The 13,645-nt window shown below is 48.3% G+C and overlaps 1 protein-coding gene across 1 annotated transcript; it reads left to right on the plus strand.

Annotated features, from left to right (window-relative positions):
• The first annotated feature begins 904 nt into the window (after positions 1–904).
• Positions 905–12,922, plus strand: peli3 (pellino E3 ubiquitin protein ligase family member 3). Its single transcript, XM_070929695.1, has 6 exons — positions 905–1,101; positions 3,867–3,996; positions 4,698–4,799; positions 7,415–7,660; positions 10,805–10,993; positions 12,323–12,922. Exons 1-6 carry the CDS (start codon positions 929–931, stop codon positions 12,920–12,922), a joined length of 1,440 nt encoding a protein of 479 aa, XP_070785796.1. The 5' UTR covers positions 905–928.
• The last annotated feature ends 723 nt before the right edge of the window (positions 12,923–13,645 follow it).

The raw sequence follows: 13,645 nt of genomic DNA on the forward strand, positions 1-13,645 counted from the left end.
CTATCGAAACCTCCAAAAAGGGGCGTGGCCATGATGTGTTTGACAGCATTGACAAGCTGATTGGGATGGGATTTTTATATACGAGACTGGTCTGAGCTTCACTTGTGAATATATTAAATAAAGTTTGATATCTGATCTGTTTGCATACGCGTGCATGCGGATGTTTATAATGCTGTAATGGATACTTTTGCTATCTTTGACACATGATTTTCCACGTGTTTCTATATAAACTCCAAGTCACCAGCCAGCCAACCCCCCCCCCCCCCCCCCATTTATTATTAAACATATTTCAGTCGGAGGTACTTCAGTCAAGGAACGGACTATTTATAGCAAATGGTTATACGGCGGGACTTAACGGAAAAGGCTCTGCTCTTTTAGGCTCTCAAAGAATCTGAGCACAGAACTAACCCCCGCCCCCCCCCTTAAAGACTCACAGTTAAATCTACAATGTCAAAATATAGCACATAAAAAAGGAGGATGTTGGCATGAGGCGGCCGCGCTGTACGAACGATTGGACGCTATTAGTGGGCTAGTAGCCAAACAGCTGATGAACGAGCCGGTGACGGTGGAAAGCATGAATGAACCAACAGATGTCGATCATCTGTGAACCAGCACCTTTTCCAACTCTCTCCGTTTGGTGATCTTGTGTTCAGACAGAATGCAAAGCTCGTTTTTTAGCTGCCGTTGTTTGTGCAAATTTTGACTGCTGTATAGATTTACCATGCTAACTGTAGCTAGCTAGCGTGTCACACACACACACACACACACACACACTGACCATGTGGAATGTCTCTCTGTGTGAGGTTATAAAGCCCTGCTGTTATTCTGTCATATTTGAAGTTTCAGTAACAAAAGATTTTCCTCGCTCTCTCTCCAAACCCCCAAACCTCCCCTCCCCAGCAGCGAGCCCCAGTTGTGGCCGGTGGGCATGGTTTTGGAGGGCAGCTCAGAGGCGCTGTGTCCCCCCCCATCTCTGGAGCTGCGCCCGTCCTGCAACAAGAGCCAGCCCTCGCCTCCTCTGGGCTCAAGCTCGCAACCCCACGACGGAGTCTTCCCTGAGGACAAGGAGCCCGTCAAGTACGGCGAGCTCATCGTCTTGGGGTGAGACACTGAAGCGCATTCTGCCTTGATATGTCTTGCCTGTGGCTGAGCGTGAGCTTGTGATGTGCATGCATGTCTTCACTGGTCCACTCTGGTTCCTAGTCTGAGACCCGACCCAGGATTGTGTGGCGTGGGCTGCGTTCTCATTTAAGTGCTGTAAATTTAAAAAAAAAAAAAAAAGAAAGAAAAAAAAAGGGGTCCTGGTGTCTCCATTTTGGTTCCTAGTTTCTGAGACACCAACCCACAATCCAAGTTGAGCTTGGTCTGAGTTATAGTCAGTCTGATTGGGTTGGGTAAGGTCCCTATATGTCCCATGTGCACACTGTCCACAACCTCGTCGAGGTTCCGTAGTCTGGTCTTCATGGGTCCACTTCGTTTGAGAATGAGAACGGTTTAGCGGTTACCACGAGGGAGTAGGGAAGTATTGTGAATTTGAACTGAGCATTATATTTGGTTTCTCACTGATTAAAGGCTGAGCCAACTACCTGCAAAGTACTTCCTGTTTACAACCAATGGCTAGTTAACAAAGCGAAACCTGTGGTCAGGCCATGTGGACTACACAGACCTGCAGGGGGGCAGATGCAAAGTTGAGATCGTGTTGCATGGTGTCAGTAGCAATGAACATTAGGCCTGAAAATCCTAAATCGGAAGGGATAAATACACATTTAAAAAAAGTTAAATAACAAGTTACATCCATTTTTTTTTTACCTTTGCAAAAGCAAATTGGAGTAAAAACTGTGGTTTTACAGAGGTTCTGTGCAGGACTATTTCTTGGCCAGAAGCAGTGCCTTTATGGAGTCTGGCTGCCTGGGAACCTCATGGTGAATGCACAGATTTCTTTTTTAACAGATTAAACAAACCAGATATAACTTGTTAATTAGTGAACTCTGGAGTTTGTGGATTTGGTTACCTGTAGACACAGCGAGGCAAGCTGTTTCCAGTCTTTATGCTAAGCTAAGCTAAGCTAACCAGCTCCTGGCTGTAGTTTTATATTTGCTGTACAGATATGAAAGCAGTATCAATCTTTTGGCACGAAGGTAAATACGAGTATTTCCCAAAATGTCAAAATATTCCTTTAAAAAAAGGTGTCATGGTTTCTTAGTTGTGGCATCGTCAATATTAATGTGAAGCTTATTCTAGCACATAAAGCAGGAGGTGTTGGTATGTTTTTGAGCTTTCAACAGAGGGAGTCTCGCGATTTACCCCCCGCTTCCAGTATTTATGCTAAGCCAGGCTACCCACGCCCTAACGTTAGCATCCTAACTGAGCTATTCTTTTAAGTGACTGAGAAACCCAAGTAGTCTAGAAATGTTAGTTAGAGTAGCCAAGTCAAATAGGATCCAGACCCAGCAAACCAACAGCTTGGCATGCAGAGTAAGTTGCCCACCTTGGACCATAAGAAAAAGCTCTTGCTTACCACTGCGGGGTTATCGGTGGCTAAATCACCATACTCTAAGGCTACACTATCTCTCCCGCAGGCGTGTTATGGTGCTATTCCAGGCACAGAGACACAAGACATATGCTTCCACTCGTCGACCTATTGATCCATACGCTGACGGATGATTAGAATGGCTTGGTTCACTGTCAGCGTGATGACAGAAGGGTGGCGATCATTACTTCTCTGTGGCCAGAGAAGGTTGGTCATTACAAAAGGCAGCACGATATGGAATCATCATGGCCGGTAATACTGGACTAAGCGGGTTAAATATGGTCGATGGGTCGTAAACACCGCGGTCAGGAGGCATTTGATGCAATGAATTGGAGGCTATCGGATGTGATACCCCATTAGTTAGTTGGTTTAAATCTTATCTACTTAATCGCATTCGGGGGTGTAGATATAAATGGCACCTTATCACATCCAGGCCCCGTCACACGTGGGGTTCCGCGGATCAATCTTGGGACCCTTACTCTTTTTAATTTATATAAATGATATGAAATCTGCAGATGACTGGGATCTTTTTCCTGTATGCCGACGATTCTACCTCGTTATCGAGGTCAAAATGTGTCTTCGGCATAGAAAATGTTGAAGAAATGTCCCAAATTAAGCACATGGCTAGTTGACAATAGACTCTCACTACATCTGGGTGTAGACCGAAACGATTTTTATTTGCCTCAAATAGCTCAAACCGGATGTCACCTGCAATGGAGTTCCAATAAAACGCCACACTAGTAACCTATTTAGGTGGGCTACCATGTTTTTCTTTTAAAACAGGCCTACTTGCAGATTATGTTATGTCTTTGATTATGATAAAATAATAAAGTATAGGACATTTAAAAATACTACCCCTAACCCTAACCCAGGCACCGGACTATTTACAGGCATTTGGGCGTGCTGGAGACCAGCTCAGGTATAATAATAGGAAGAGCCAAAACTTAGTTTCAAAGATATGGTACTATCGGTTCTTTTCAATGTGTGGGGGTTAAACTTTTGACTTGGATGATGCGAGCGCCTCACAGATAGCGAATGAGTTCAGTACAATTTGTATAATGAGCAATATTGTATTTAATATCATTAAACCCGTATGTCACAACTTTGTCTGTGTCCTTCATCATTGCAAAATAGTAAATACTAAGAGTTCATTTCATAGTGTGACAAGTAAATTGAGATTTTAGACGCGTATGAATCATCAGTAATGAGTCATCGTTTGTCACCACCATGACAGGTGTAGTGTTGAATAACAGCACCCAACAACACGTCCATCAATGGCTATATTGCCAATTGGTCATTATTTCGATGAAGTACCTTTTATTCTTGTGCTTCACAGGCACAATGGGTCGCTGGCCAATGGGGACAAGGGTCGCAGGAGAAGTCGCCTGGCCCTCTACAAGAGGCCGAAAGCCAACGGGGTCAAGCCTGACGTTATCCACAATGTCTCAACCCCTCTGGTGTCAAAGGTGAGGAGTCACACCACTGATCAGTTTGAACGACTTACCTAAAAAATGATGTAATCAAGGGGCTGTCGAGTGTTTCCCCCCCCCGACCCAGGTAGAAAGAAACCAGATTCTATATTCTTGGACATTCATGGTCCTCAGAGGATGGACCCTACCGGTTGTCCTCCGACTGAGTGAAATGCCTCCTCAGCTATTGGACGGATCGCCTTGAAATTTGGTACATGCGTTCATGCCCCCCCTCTCGGGATGAGCTGTAATCAACACCCGCCAAAACTGCTGGCGTTCCCGTCAGCCTCAGCGTGCTGACAATTGCTAATTGGCACTAAAACAGAAAGAGTGGCTAGCCTACTGAACTAAGGTGGGGGAAAATGCCACCATTACCTGCTAAACTGCAGCATGTTAGCGTTGTCATTGTTAGCCTTGTTAGCATTGATGTATATATGTATGTATATATTGTGAATATAATGTATATTATGCTCTGAATGATCACTTTCATATTGCAGGAAGCCGTCACGCAGTACCTTATTATAATGAAGAGAGATCATCTATAATACATTGGCTGACGAAATCATATCAGTCATTTTAAATTAGAGCCAGGGTTGTTCATCAAGAACAGGAAATGTCCTCGGGGCAGATTGTCCTGCGGGCTCAGACCTTCAGCTCACCTTGCCATGTGACCTGGATAATGTCTTTTCCATTGGCAGGCACTCAGCAACAAAAGCCAGCACAGCATCTCCTACACACTGTCACGGAGCCACTCTGTCATTGTGGAGTACACCCATGACACCAACACAGACATGTTTCAGGTCAGTGTATGCACACACACACACACACACACACACACACACAAGCACGTGTGCCATGCCAGCTCAACATTTTAGCTGCGTGACCTTCTGTAGAAAAAAAAAAAAAAAAGGAGGACGACAGTGGAAGTCAAAAGAGGCACGTTGACTGTGAAAATGTAGGAAACGTCATTAAGAAGCACCACGAGGGCCGCACCTTCAAACCAAGCGCCTTTCACCGGGGCTCACAAGAGAGGGAAACTCATTTATAACCGATAACGCAAGCGTGCGGCGGGGTAGTTTGATGACTTGGTCTGTCATCGATTCAATTGATGTCATCTCAAACTGGAAAAGTTAAGTATGGTTACATGGAGGTCCCACACACGACTAGAGCTGCAACGAAGCTTCGAGCTTAGTCTATAAAATGTCACACTTTCCCAGAGCCCAAAGTGACGCCTTCAAACTGCTTCTTTTTGTCCAACCGACAGCCCAAAACCGCAAAAAGGCTCTTCATTTGCTGTCGTCAACGGCGAAGAAATGCAGCAAATCCTCACATTTAAGAAGCCGGAACCGGCAAACGATTCATCGAACGTCAAAATAGTTGGCGGCTAATCGAATAATCCATCACGGCACAGCGCCGGGGGCGACGTTCACTCATTTGGACAAAGCGTCCCACAGAACGTGATCTATGATCCGACTCTGACCTCCAGGTGAACAGGAACGGCAGAGACATCCTGCAAAAGGCCCCGATTCACGTTCAAATTCCACTTCGAATCTGGGTCGCATTATTCGAATCTGTACGGCAGTGAGGTGCGGGGGTCCTCTTTCTGACCCAGTCGGATGCTATGCATTTAGAGAGTTCTGCAAAAGCATCTTGCAGGCACTTTCTAATGGAATCCACAGAACTCCAGCGAGTCAAAATATTTAGATTGAAAAAACACATATATTTAACCCTCCCAGACCCATTTTTCAATGCCCCCCTTGACGAACAGTAACTGAACTGTGGGGATATCAACCATTGAAACGGGGGCCTTTCATATTGTCATAGTAGATAGCTGTATTGTCTTCTGATTTGGTACTGGGCACGTCTAGTGTCTTCCACCCACATCGCAAGCCTTTAAAAAAAAACAACAAAAAAAAAACCCCCAGCCTGAATTAAAAGTAGCTGCCGCTGTCGCCGACCTAATTCCATTGGGAAATCTACCTTAAAGTAGCAATATCCACGACGCATGCTCATTGGTTACTCTCAAGATGACGCAGCGCTTTGACTTTGAGTTGCTCGAGACTTTAAAACAATAGTTTGACATTTTTGGGGGAAATGTATTTATTAGCCAGTGGTTGTTAGCTTAGCTTAGCATAACAACCGTACGTAGGGGGGGGGGGGGGGACACCAAACTCCACCAATATTTTGTTGTTTTCTGCCAATATCGTAAGCCGGTTAGATGATGACGACTGTGCTTGCTTTCCAGAGCTAACAAATACTTTCTTAGCTTTCGGGGAAAAAATAAAAGAAGGTACAGCTCGCGTTTTGGACATAGGTACAGGCTCAAAAGTTCCTAATTGGTTTAAACAAAAGCTATTTGTGAAGCCAAACCCTTTTGAAAAAGGCCTCCGTTTGTCTTTTTTTTTTATTCTTTTTTTAGATAACACAGCTCACAGGCTAACATGCTCGTAGGCTAACGGTTTCTTCCAGGCCGAGCGCGGCTAACCACGTCTGCGCTTGACATCGTCCCGCCCCCCCCCCCCCCCTCGGAAAGAAAGCCAAGAGGCGCACGTCCCAAACCTGCCGGAGCAAAGATGCCGTTCAACATTTGAACATTTAGTCAAGCGGTAATCGAACCCGTCGGCCCCGTGGACTCGGATAACACACAACAGCAGCGGCGAGAAAAACAGGGGGGGGCGGGGGGGAGGGAAGACAGAAGACTGGAGGAGACGAAGTATACAAAAAGGAGATGAGTCAGAGCCTTCTGCTCTCAGCAGCTCAAAGTTGTTTCCCAACCACCTTCTCTCATCATCAAGGAGATCCATACAAAGCCGTGGCTCCAGCAGCATCAACGGGGCTCGACTTCAGTCTATCCATGTCTGTCTGTCTGCCTGTCTGTCTGCCTGTCTGCCTGTCTCTCTGCCTGCTGTGTTAAGAGGGTCAGTCCACCGACATTGCAAAACTATTCTTCCTTACTTTCCTCAAGCGGCGTCTAACCGAGCTTTGGTTCACTTTGTCGGCCCCCGGAGATTCCTGCTCGTGGCGTTGAGCCCCCACCCCCACCGCCAGCAGGTCATCTGCTCCAGGCACAGCAAGCCCGCCAAGTGCAGGGGGCCGCGAAAGGCCGCGACGTATCAGTGTATTCATGTGACGGTAGTCGAAGGAGACACAAACTGTTATTTGTTTCATAAACTGCGCCTTTAAAACGAGCCGTCGGGACTTCCTGTAAGGTTGTGATGTCACAACTCTACAGTCGCCGCACTCAGCCACGCAAAATGATCTCAAACAGCCCTAAAAAAAAAAAAGAATTGAAGTAGCTCCAATGTGAAACTGAACTGATTCTGTCGGATGATTGAGGACACTCGAGTTCATTTTGAGGGTGTAGTTTCAAACGTGTGCTTCATGATGTCGATCCCTCTCGTCTTGCTTTTCTCAGATTGGCCGGTCCACGGAGAGCATGATCGACTTTGTGGTGACGGACACGGCGGGCAGTGGCGGCGGTCAGGGCGGGGGCGCGGCAGGGGAGGGCGGTGGCGGCGGCGGCGGCGGCGGAGGCGGAGGCCAGTCGGCCCAGAGCACCATCTCCCGCTACGCCTGCCGCATCATGTGCGAGCGCAGCGCCCCCTACACCGCCCGCATCTACGCCGCTGGCTTCGACTCCTCCAAGAACATCTTCCTGGGGGTGAGTGCCCCCCCACCCCCCCTCCCCTCCCCTCCCCCTGGATGGCTCCAGGCTTCTCCTTGTAAAAAAAAAAAAAAAAAAAAAAATCAATAAAAAAAAATACACAGGGACTGGTAACCGTGGCAACCATGGTGAGAGCAACAGCAGGGACATGGCTGTTCCCACCCACGGGTGACATCATAGCTGTAAGGATGGGTGTCAGTGCATGTGACCTGGCTGGAGGAAGCATGGGAGAGGGAGGTGCAGTGTGTGTGTGTGTGTGTGTGTGTGTGTGTGTGTGTGTGTCTGAATGCTGCTGGTGGTTAGTCATGTGTGTTACGAAAGTGATTTGGCTCCAGTGCTTCTGGTGCTGTGTTACTGTTAGAGATACATGGTCATACAGCCGGTCAGCGAACATACTACACATATAACACGTAATATATCAGCACGTATGTATATATCACATCTTCACGCTTCATAGACAGATAACTTATAAGTAAGATATTAGTCACCACGGGGGGACGGGGGGGGGGGGGGGGGCGGGTTTGGTTGCACAAACAGGCGACGTTTGGCTGAACTGTCGGCTTGTTCACGACCCGCCTGCTCGTGTCTCGTCCCGTCGGACATTATTTTTAAAGAAGAGATGTGGCCCCGCTCCCAGTGTCATCATAACCGGTGGTCAAAACTACGAAGAAAAAAAAAAAAACCCAAATTGTATGAAACCATAGATTTCCTTTCGAAAAGACAAATTTGTATAATTACCGGTCGGAAAAGCCGAACACGACAAAAAATAAACCCTACAAAAATGAAGAATTTGGATGAATTTGTAATAAGCCAAACGTGACCCTGCTTATGTTCATTAAGGCAGCACACCACACGTAGCACGCGCACCCCCCCCCCACACACACACACACACACACACACTCACACACAATGAACAAACCAGCTAGCAGTTATTTTGCTTTTATTGTCCCTTCCTCAGTTACGAGATTCTCCAACATATTTTGAAGATGTGAACGCTTCCAAACCGCAGCAGAAGCTGCCGGGGGTGGGGGTGGGGGGGTGGGGGGGGGGGGGGGCAGCGGTCTAAAAACGTGACATCTAGATGCACAAAGCCGTGCGAACCAATAATAGCCCTTTGTCATGACGGCATGACTTCATCCCATGCAAGATTCATCAGGACCCCCGACAACTAGGCCAGCAGTCAGGGAGATAACGTCAGCAACCAGCGCTCAACACACACACACACACACACACACACACACACACACACACACACACGCAGGCTTGTATAACTCCCCCAGCCGTCGGGACTACATTTAAACTGATATATGAAACAAATATTGTCCTTTTATTAAACATCAGGCTCTGCGGTTCACCTCTGAACTGCATGATGGATGTGTTGCAAATAAGACTGTTATTGTGCCGTTGATAAATAATGCAGGATTATGGTTGGGGAGACCTTAAAGCAACAATCCTAAGATGTTCATCACATCAGACCCCGTTGGCGATACCATTTATGGTCAGCGAATAGATTTACACCCTGTAAGTACCTTTCTCCGCGGTGGCTTTCAGGTTCTACTGGCCGAGTCCGCCTGTCGCCAGTTGAAACCAATCAGGGAGTAGTCCGGAACGAGAGGAGAAGTAAAGTAACGAAATAAGACAGGAAACGCGAAGCGGCGACCGAACGAACCAAACGCATGACCCAGGATGCGACAGCAGGTTTCCATACTGCCGCCATTTAGAATTGTTATTGAAGTATGGATAAAAGAGTTCTTAAATCTGTCCAGTGGACAACGTGGTACTGGTAAACCTCCTCCATGGTGGCAGCAGCCGGTGCTCGGCGTGGAGCACGTGGGATGGGCCGGTTATTATATATCTCGCTGGCTTGCCTTAGAACGGCCTGTTGGTAGGGAGACCGCAGGGAGGGACGCTGTCTTACACCTATTCTCCTCCATGCGGTCGGCGCGAGTCGCACTAGCTCGGACTTCGACCGCACGGGGAGGCCGCCGGAACCGAGCTGCGATGCTGCGTATCCAGGACCGCCCGAACTCTCGAGTCGCAGTCTGCTACAGGGGCCATCAACGTGTGCGTTCCATGTCAGCAAGCTACCGATAAAACACGCCAAGGTATTTGTGTGAGGAGACCTGTGGGGGGATGGTTTGGTCGTGGATGACCGGCCTGCTGTCCTCGAGGGTCAAGCGTCAATCTTTTAACATTCAAGACCAGGCGGTCATCATCGCATCCTGCTACAAATCTTTGTAATACTAAATATCGCTGTCCTTCTTCATTAAACCTGAAGTGGCAGTACCATCTGAGATTTGAATGATGATAGTTAGTGAAAAGGACAGGTGTACTGACACCCCTCCGTGTTCAAGGTTCGGGGTACTGAAAGGGTACCATTAACACTGCCGTGTTGTTTATGGTGGGTCAACAACAAGTGGTTCCATCTAAAAGTCTTCAAGTGAAAGGCGCACCTAAGGACCCCGCGGAAATATAAAAACGCACCGCGGCCGTCACGCCATCGCCTGCACCTCTGTCACGCCCGTAAGCAAACTGAAAAGGATCGAGTGAACGGTCGGCTTCTAGTCCCGGCTGAAGGTGGCGAGAGCGCGCGGCGAGCTCGAAACCGAAACAACGAGGGGTTCGTCTTTGTAAGTGACGCCTTGATCCTTTGGCCTTTACGCGTTGTTGTTGAACTCATCCGGCGAGTGTGTTTTTCTTTCCCTCCGGAGCAGCGACGGCCACAAAGAATTGCTCCGCAGAACAGAAAAAGACCTCCAGGTTGCCTTGGCCCTCTTAAAAGCTTTTTTTTTTTTTTTTTTTTTAATGAAGCTACACACGCCAGACATTTGCAGTTTCCTTCCATGAGAGCTAATTTGTGTTCATAATACATCCTTTCTTCCTCTCGGGGGTTTGGGTTTATTCTTAGGCGTGGGTGCGTCTCTGTGCATTAGTCAGTACAGTAGTCCTTCTGCACGGAGCTAAATATAGCAGCAGAGAAAAGCAACGTTGGCTGTTCTTTTTCGAGCCGGCCATCTCTGACAACCCACCTCCACTATCATCCCCCTGTGCCTCCCCATCATTCCCCCTAACCTTTACGTCTGTCTGCTGTGTGTGTGTGTGTGTGTGTGTGTCGGGGGGGGGGGGGGGGGGGTCTCTCAGGAGCGGGCTGCCAAATGGAGGACATCAGACGGCTTGATGGATGGCCTGACCACCAACGGGGTGCTGGTGATGCACCCGGCGGGGGAGTTCGTGTCTGAGCCGGCTCCGGGCGTCTGGAGGGAGATTTCGGTGTGCGGAAACGTCTTCGCCTTGAGGGAGACTCGCTCGGCCCAACAGAGGGGAAAACTGGTAAGATGATTGGGGGGGGGGGGGGGGGGGGCTGATGGGGAAAATGAGTCCTGTGTCGCAAAGTTTGAGGTTGCTGACCTTGATTCGACCCGAGAACCCGAGACTGCATTGATTTCTGTGGAAATTGGTTCATTACAGCAGTACAGTAACAGGATACAAAAAAAACGCATCTAGCGGTGTCAATTTCAGCAGCGCACCTCACGGCCTGTCGTTTCTTTTTCTTTCTTTTTTGAAATCAATTCGCACCACTTTGTCCAGACGTTTCCTCTCTTGACCCGAGGTGTTGTCAACCACACTGTTGACTGAACGCGTGGATGCCCTCGATGTCAGCAACGAGAAAAGCTTCTCGGCAGTCCTGTGGCAGCACTGACCTCCCGCTACAGGAGACAGTTATGGCCAAGAACATGTGGGATTTCTGTCTGTTGAACACCCTGTCCATTCACGACCAGGGGTCAATGGCCACTGTGACCACGGCCCACTTTCATTGTTTAGAAATGTATTGGATTGTTAGAAAAAATCCACCCAGTCTAACCAGAGAGCCTTGCATGTCACCCCTCCCCAACACTTTCTATAGTGGCTGAAGCACTGGGCATGCATTCCATTCCATTCCATTCCAACTTAAAATGCCATGAAAAGCTGTTGACGTATCAGTGTGTATTCATGTAAAGGTAGTTGATGGAAACACAAAGCGTTATTTTTTTTTCAGAAACGTAATACATTTGCATAAAAGTTGCTGGAAACAAAACTACCCTCTGTCTTTAAAGGTCCCATGTTGTAGAAAGTGAGACGTCCATGTCTCGTTGGATTATAAAGCAGGTCTGGGTGCTGTGTAAATACTGGGAAAGCATCAAAACGCTCGGTCCACGGAGAAATGAAACACAGCCCGTATTCAGAAACTGCGCCTTTTAAACAAGCCATCGGGACTTCCGTAAGGTTGTGATGTCACAACTGTCCAGTTGCTGCATTCAACAAAAAATCCCAGAATAAAAATATAGATCTGAAATGAGCATAATATGGGACCTTTAAGGAGTATACTGTACATTCCAAAGATACTATCCTTCATTTATTTGTAGACTCCATCTGTAAATGTAATGAGTGTACACAGTCTGAACCATATCTAGTTGAGCACAGTGCCATCATGTGGTGGTATAGATGGGGAATGCTAGAAGATTCTCTGTGCACCAGCCCCGTGCAGAGTTGTTCCCAGTTCAACAAACTCCACCAGTATGCCCCACACCTTGCTAATGAAATTGAAAGTGATGAATACTGACGTACCCTCTCTTCTTCTCTTTCCCCTGCTACATTTCCATCCTCTCTTCTCCTCTTGAGGTTGAAAATGAGTCAAACACCCTCCAGGACGGTTCTCTGATTGATCTATGTGGGGCTACCCTGCTGTGGAGGACCCCCGCCGGACTGCGCCACACCCCCACCCTCAAACAGCTGGAGTCCCTTCGCCAGGAGCTGAACGCCGCTCGGCCCCAGTGTCCCGTGGGCTTCAACACCCTGGCCTTCCCCAGTCTGGCCCAGCGCGAGATTGTCGACAAGAAGCAGCCTTGGGTCTACGTCAACTGCGGCCATGTACACGGCTACCACAACTGGGGCTACCGCAAGGAGAAGGGTCCCGCCGGCCCCGGGGGCACAGCACCAGCCAGCACCGGGGAGAGGGAGTGTCCCATGTGCCGGCGAGTGGGCCCCTATGTGCCGCTGTGGCTGGGCTGTGAGGGGGGATTGTACCTGGATGCCGGGCCGCCCACTCACGCTTTCTGCCCCTGCGGCCATGTATGCTCAGAAAAGACAGTGGTGGGGTGGAGCCAGATCCCGTTACCCCACGGCACCCATGCCTTCCACGCTGCCTGCCCCTTCTGTGGTACCTGGTTGACAGGGGAGCAGGGCCACATCAAACTCATCTTCCAGGGCCCCGTCGACTGAGGCTCAGACCTGGGGGCCACTCAGAGGAAAGTGATAGCGGACTGGGCGGAGGTGGACGTGCTGTGTAAAGACTGTGTGCTGGAACAAAAATCTGAACACTCGAGTGTGGGGTGAAAGAGAAAGCACTGATGACGAGTACAGGAAAAGGACTGCTGACGGGATGAACTGAAAGCGCCATGCGAAAGTAAATTGCCATGGCTTCAAATGGAATATTAGGTGTATGGAGAATATGTAAATAAATTGTGTTGAAATGAGCACGCATTTAGTGATCTTTTGTTCTACCCGCTCAGTCTCGGCCCAAAACTTTGTAGTATCTAAAAGGAAGAAGCAAGAAACAAGGGTGTGTTGGAAGCCAATTCTGAGGTTAGTCAAACATACAAAACAAGGTTCCACAGCGCTACAAGAGGTTAAAGACTCCACAGTTAACCTTTAAAGGTCCCATATTGTAGAAAGTGAGACCTCCATGTCTTGTTTGATTATAAAGCAGGTCTAGGTGCTGTATAAAATACTGTGAAAGCATCAAAACACTGCCCTCATTCAGAAACTGTGCCTTAAAACGAGGTACGGTTGTGGTACAGTACAGGGCAAGTCCAGAGACGCTCATCCACCCGCTCAGTCTGTCTTAAGTTATTGGAGCGCTCTGCTCAGGAACTACTCTTCAGGTTTTTGGAGGTGGTTCAGTTTGTCTCAAACGGCTTGTTTCAGACCGAGGGGGGGCTGCAG

Source organism: Enoplosus armatus, chromosome 23, assembly GCF_043641665.1.
Source record: "Enoplosus armatus isolate fEnoArm2 chromosome 23, fEnoArm2.hap1, whole genome shotgun sequence".
In the NCBI taxonomy this organism is placed as follows: domain Eukaryota; kingdom Metazoa; phylum Chordata; class Actinopteri; order Centrarchiformes; family Enoplosidae; genus Enoplosus; species Enoplosus armatus.

Excerpts from the sequence above, each read along its gene's own strand:
- peli3 (XM_070929695.1), top strand. The coding sequence starts at position 929 with ATGGTTTTGGAGGGCAGCTCAGAGGCGCTGTGTCCCCCCCCATCTCTG. Across the intron at positions 4,800-7,414 it reads CCAACACAGACATGTTTCAG|ATTGGCCGGTCCACGGAGAG; the intron begins GTCAGTGTATGC and ends TGCTTTTCTCAG. Across the intron at positions 7,661-10,804 it reads CCAAGAACATCTTCCTGGGG|GAGCGGGCTGCCAAATGGAG; the intron begins GTGAGTGCCCCC and ends GGGGTCTCTCAG.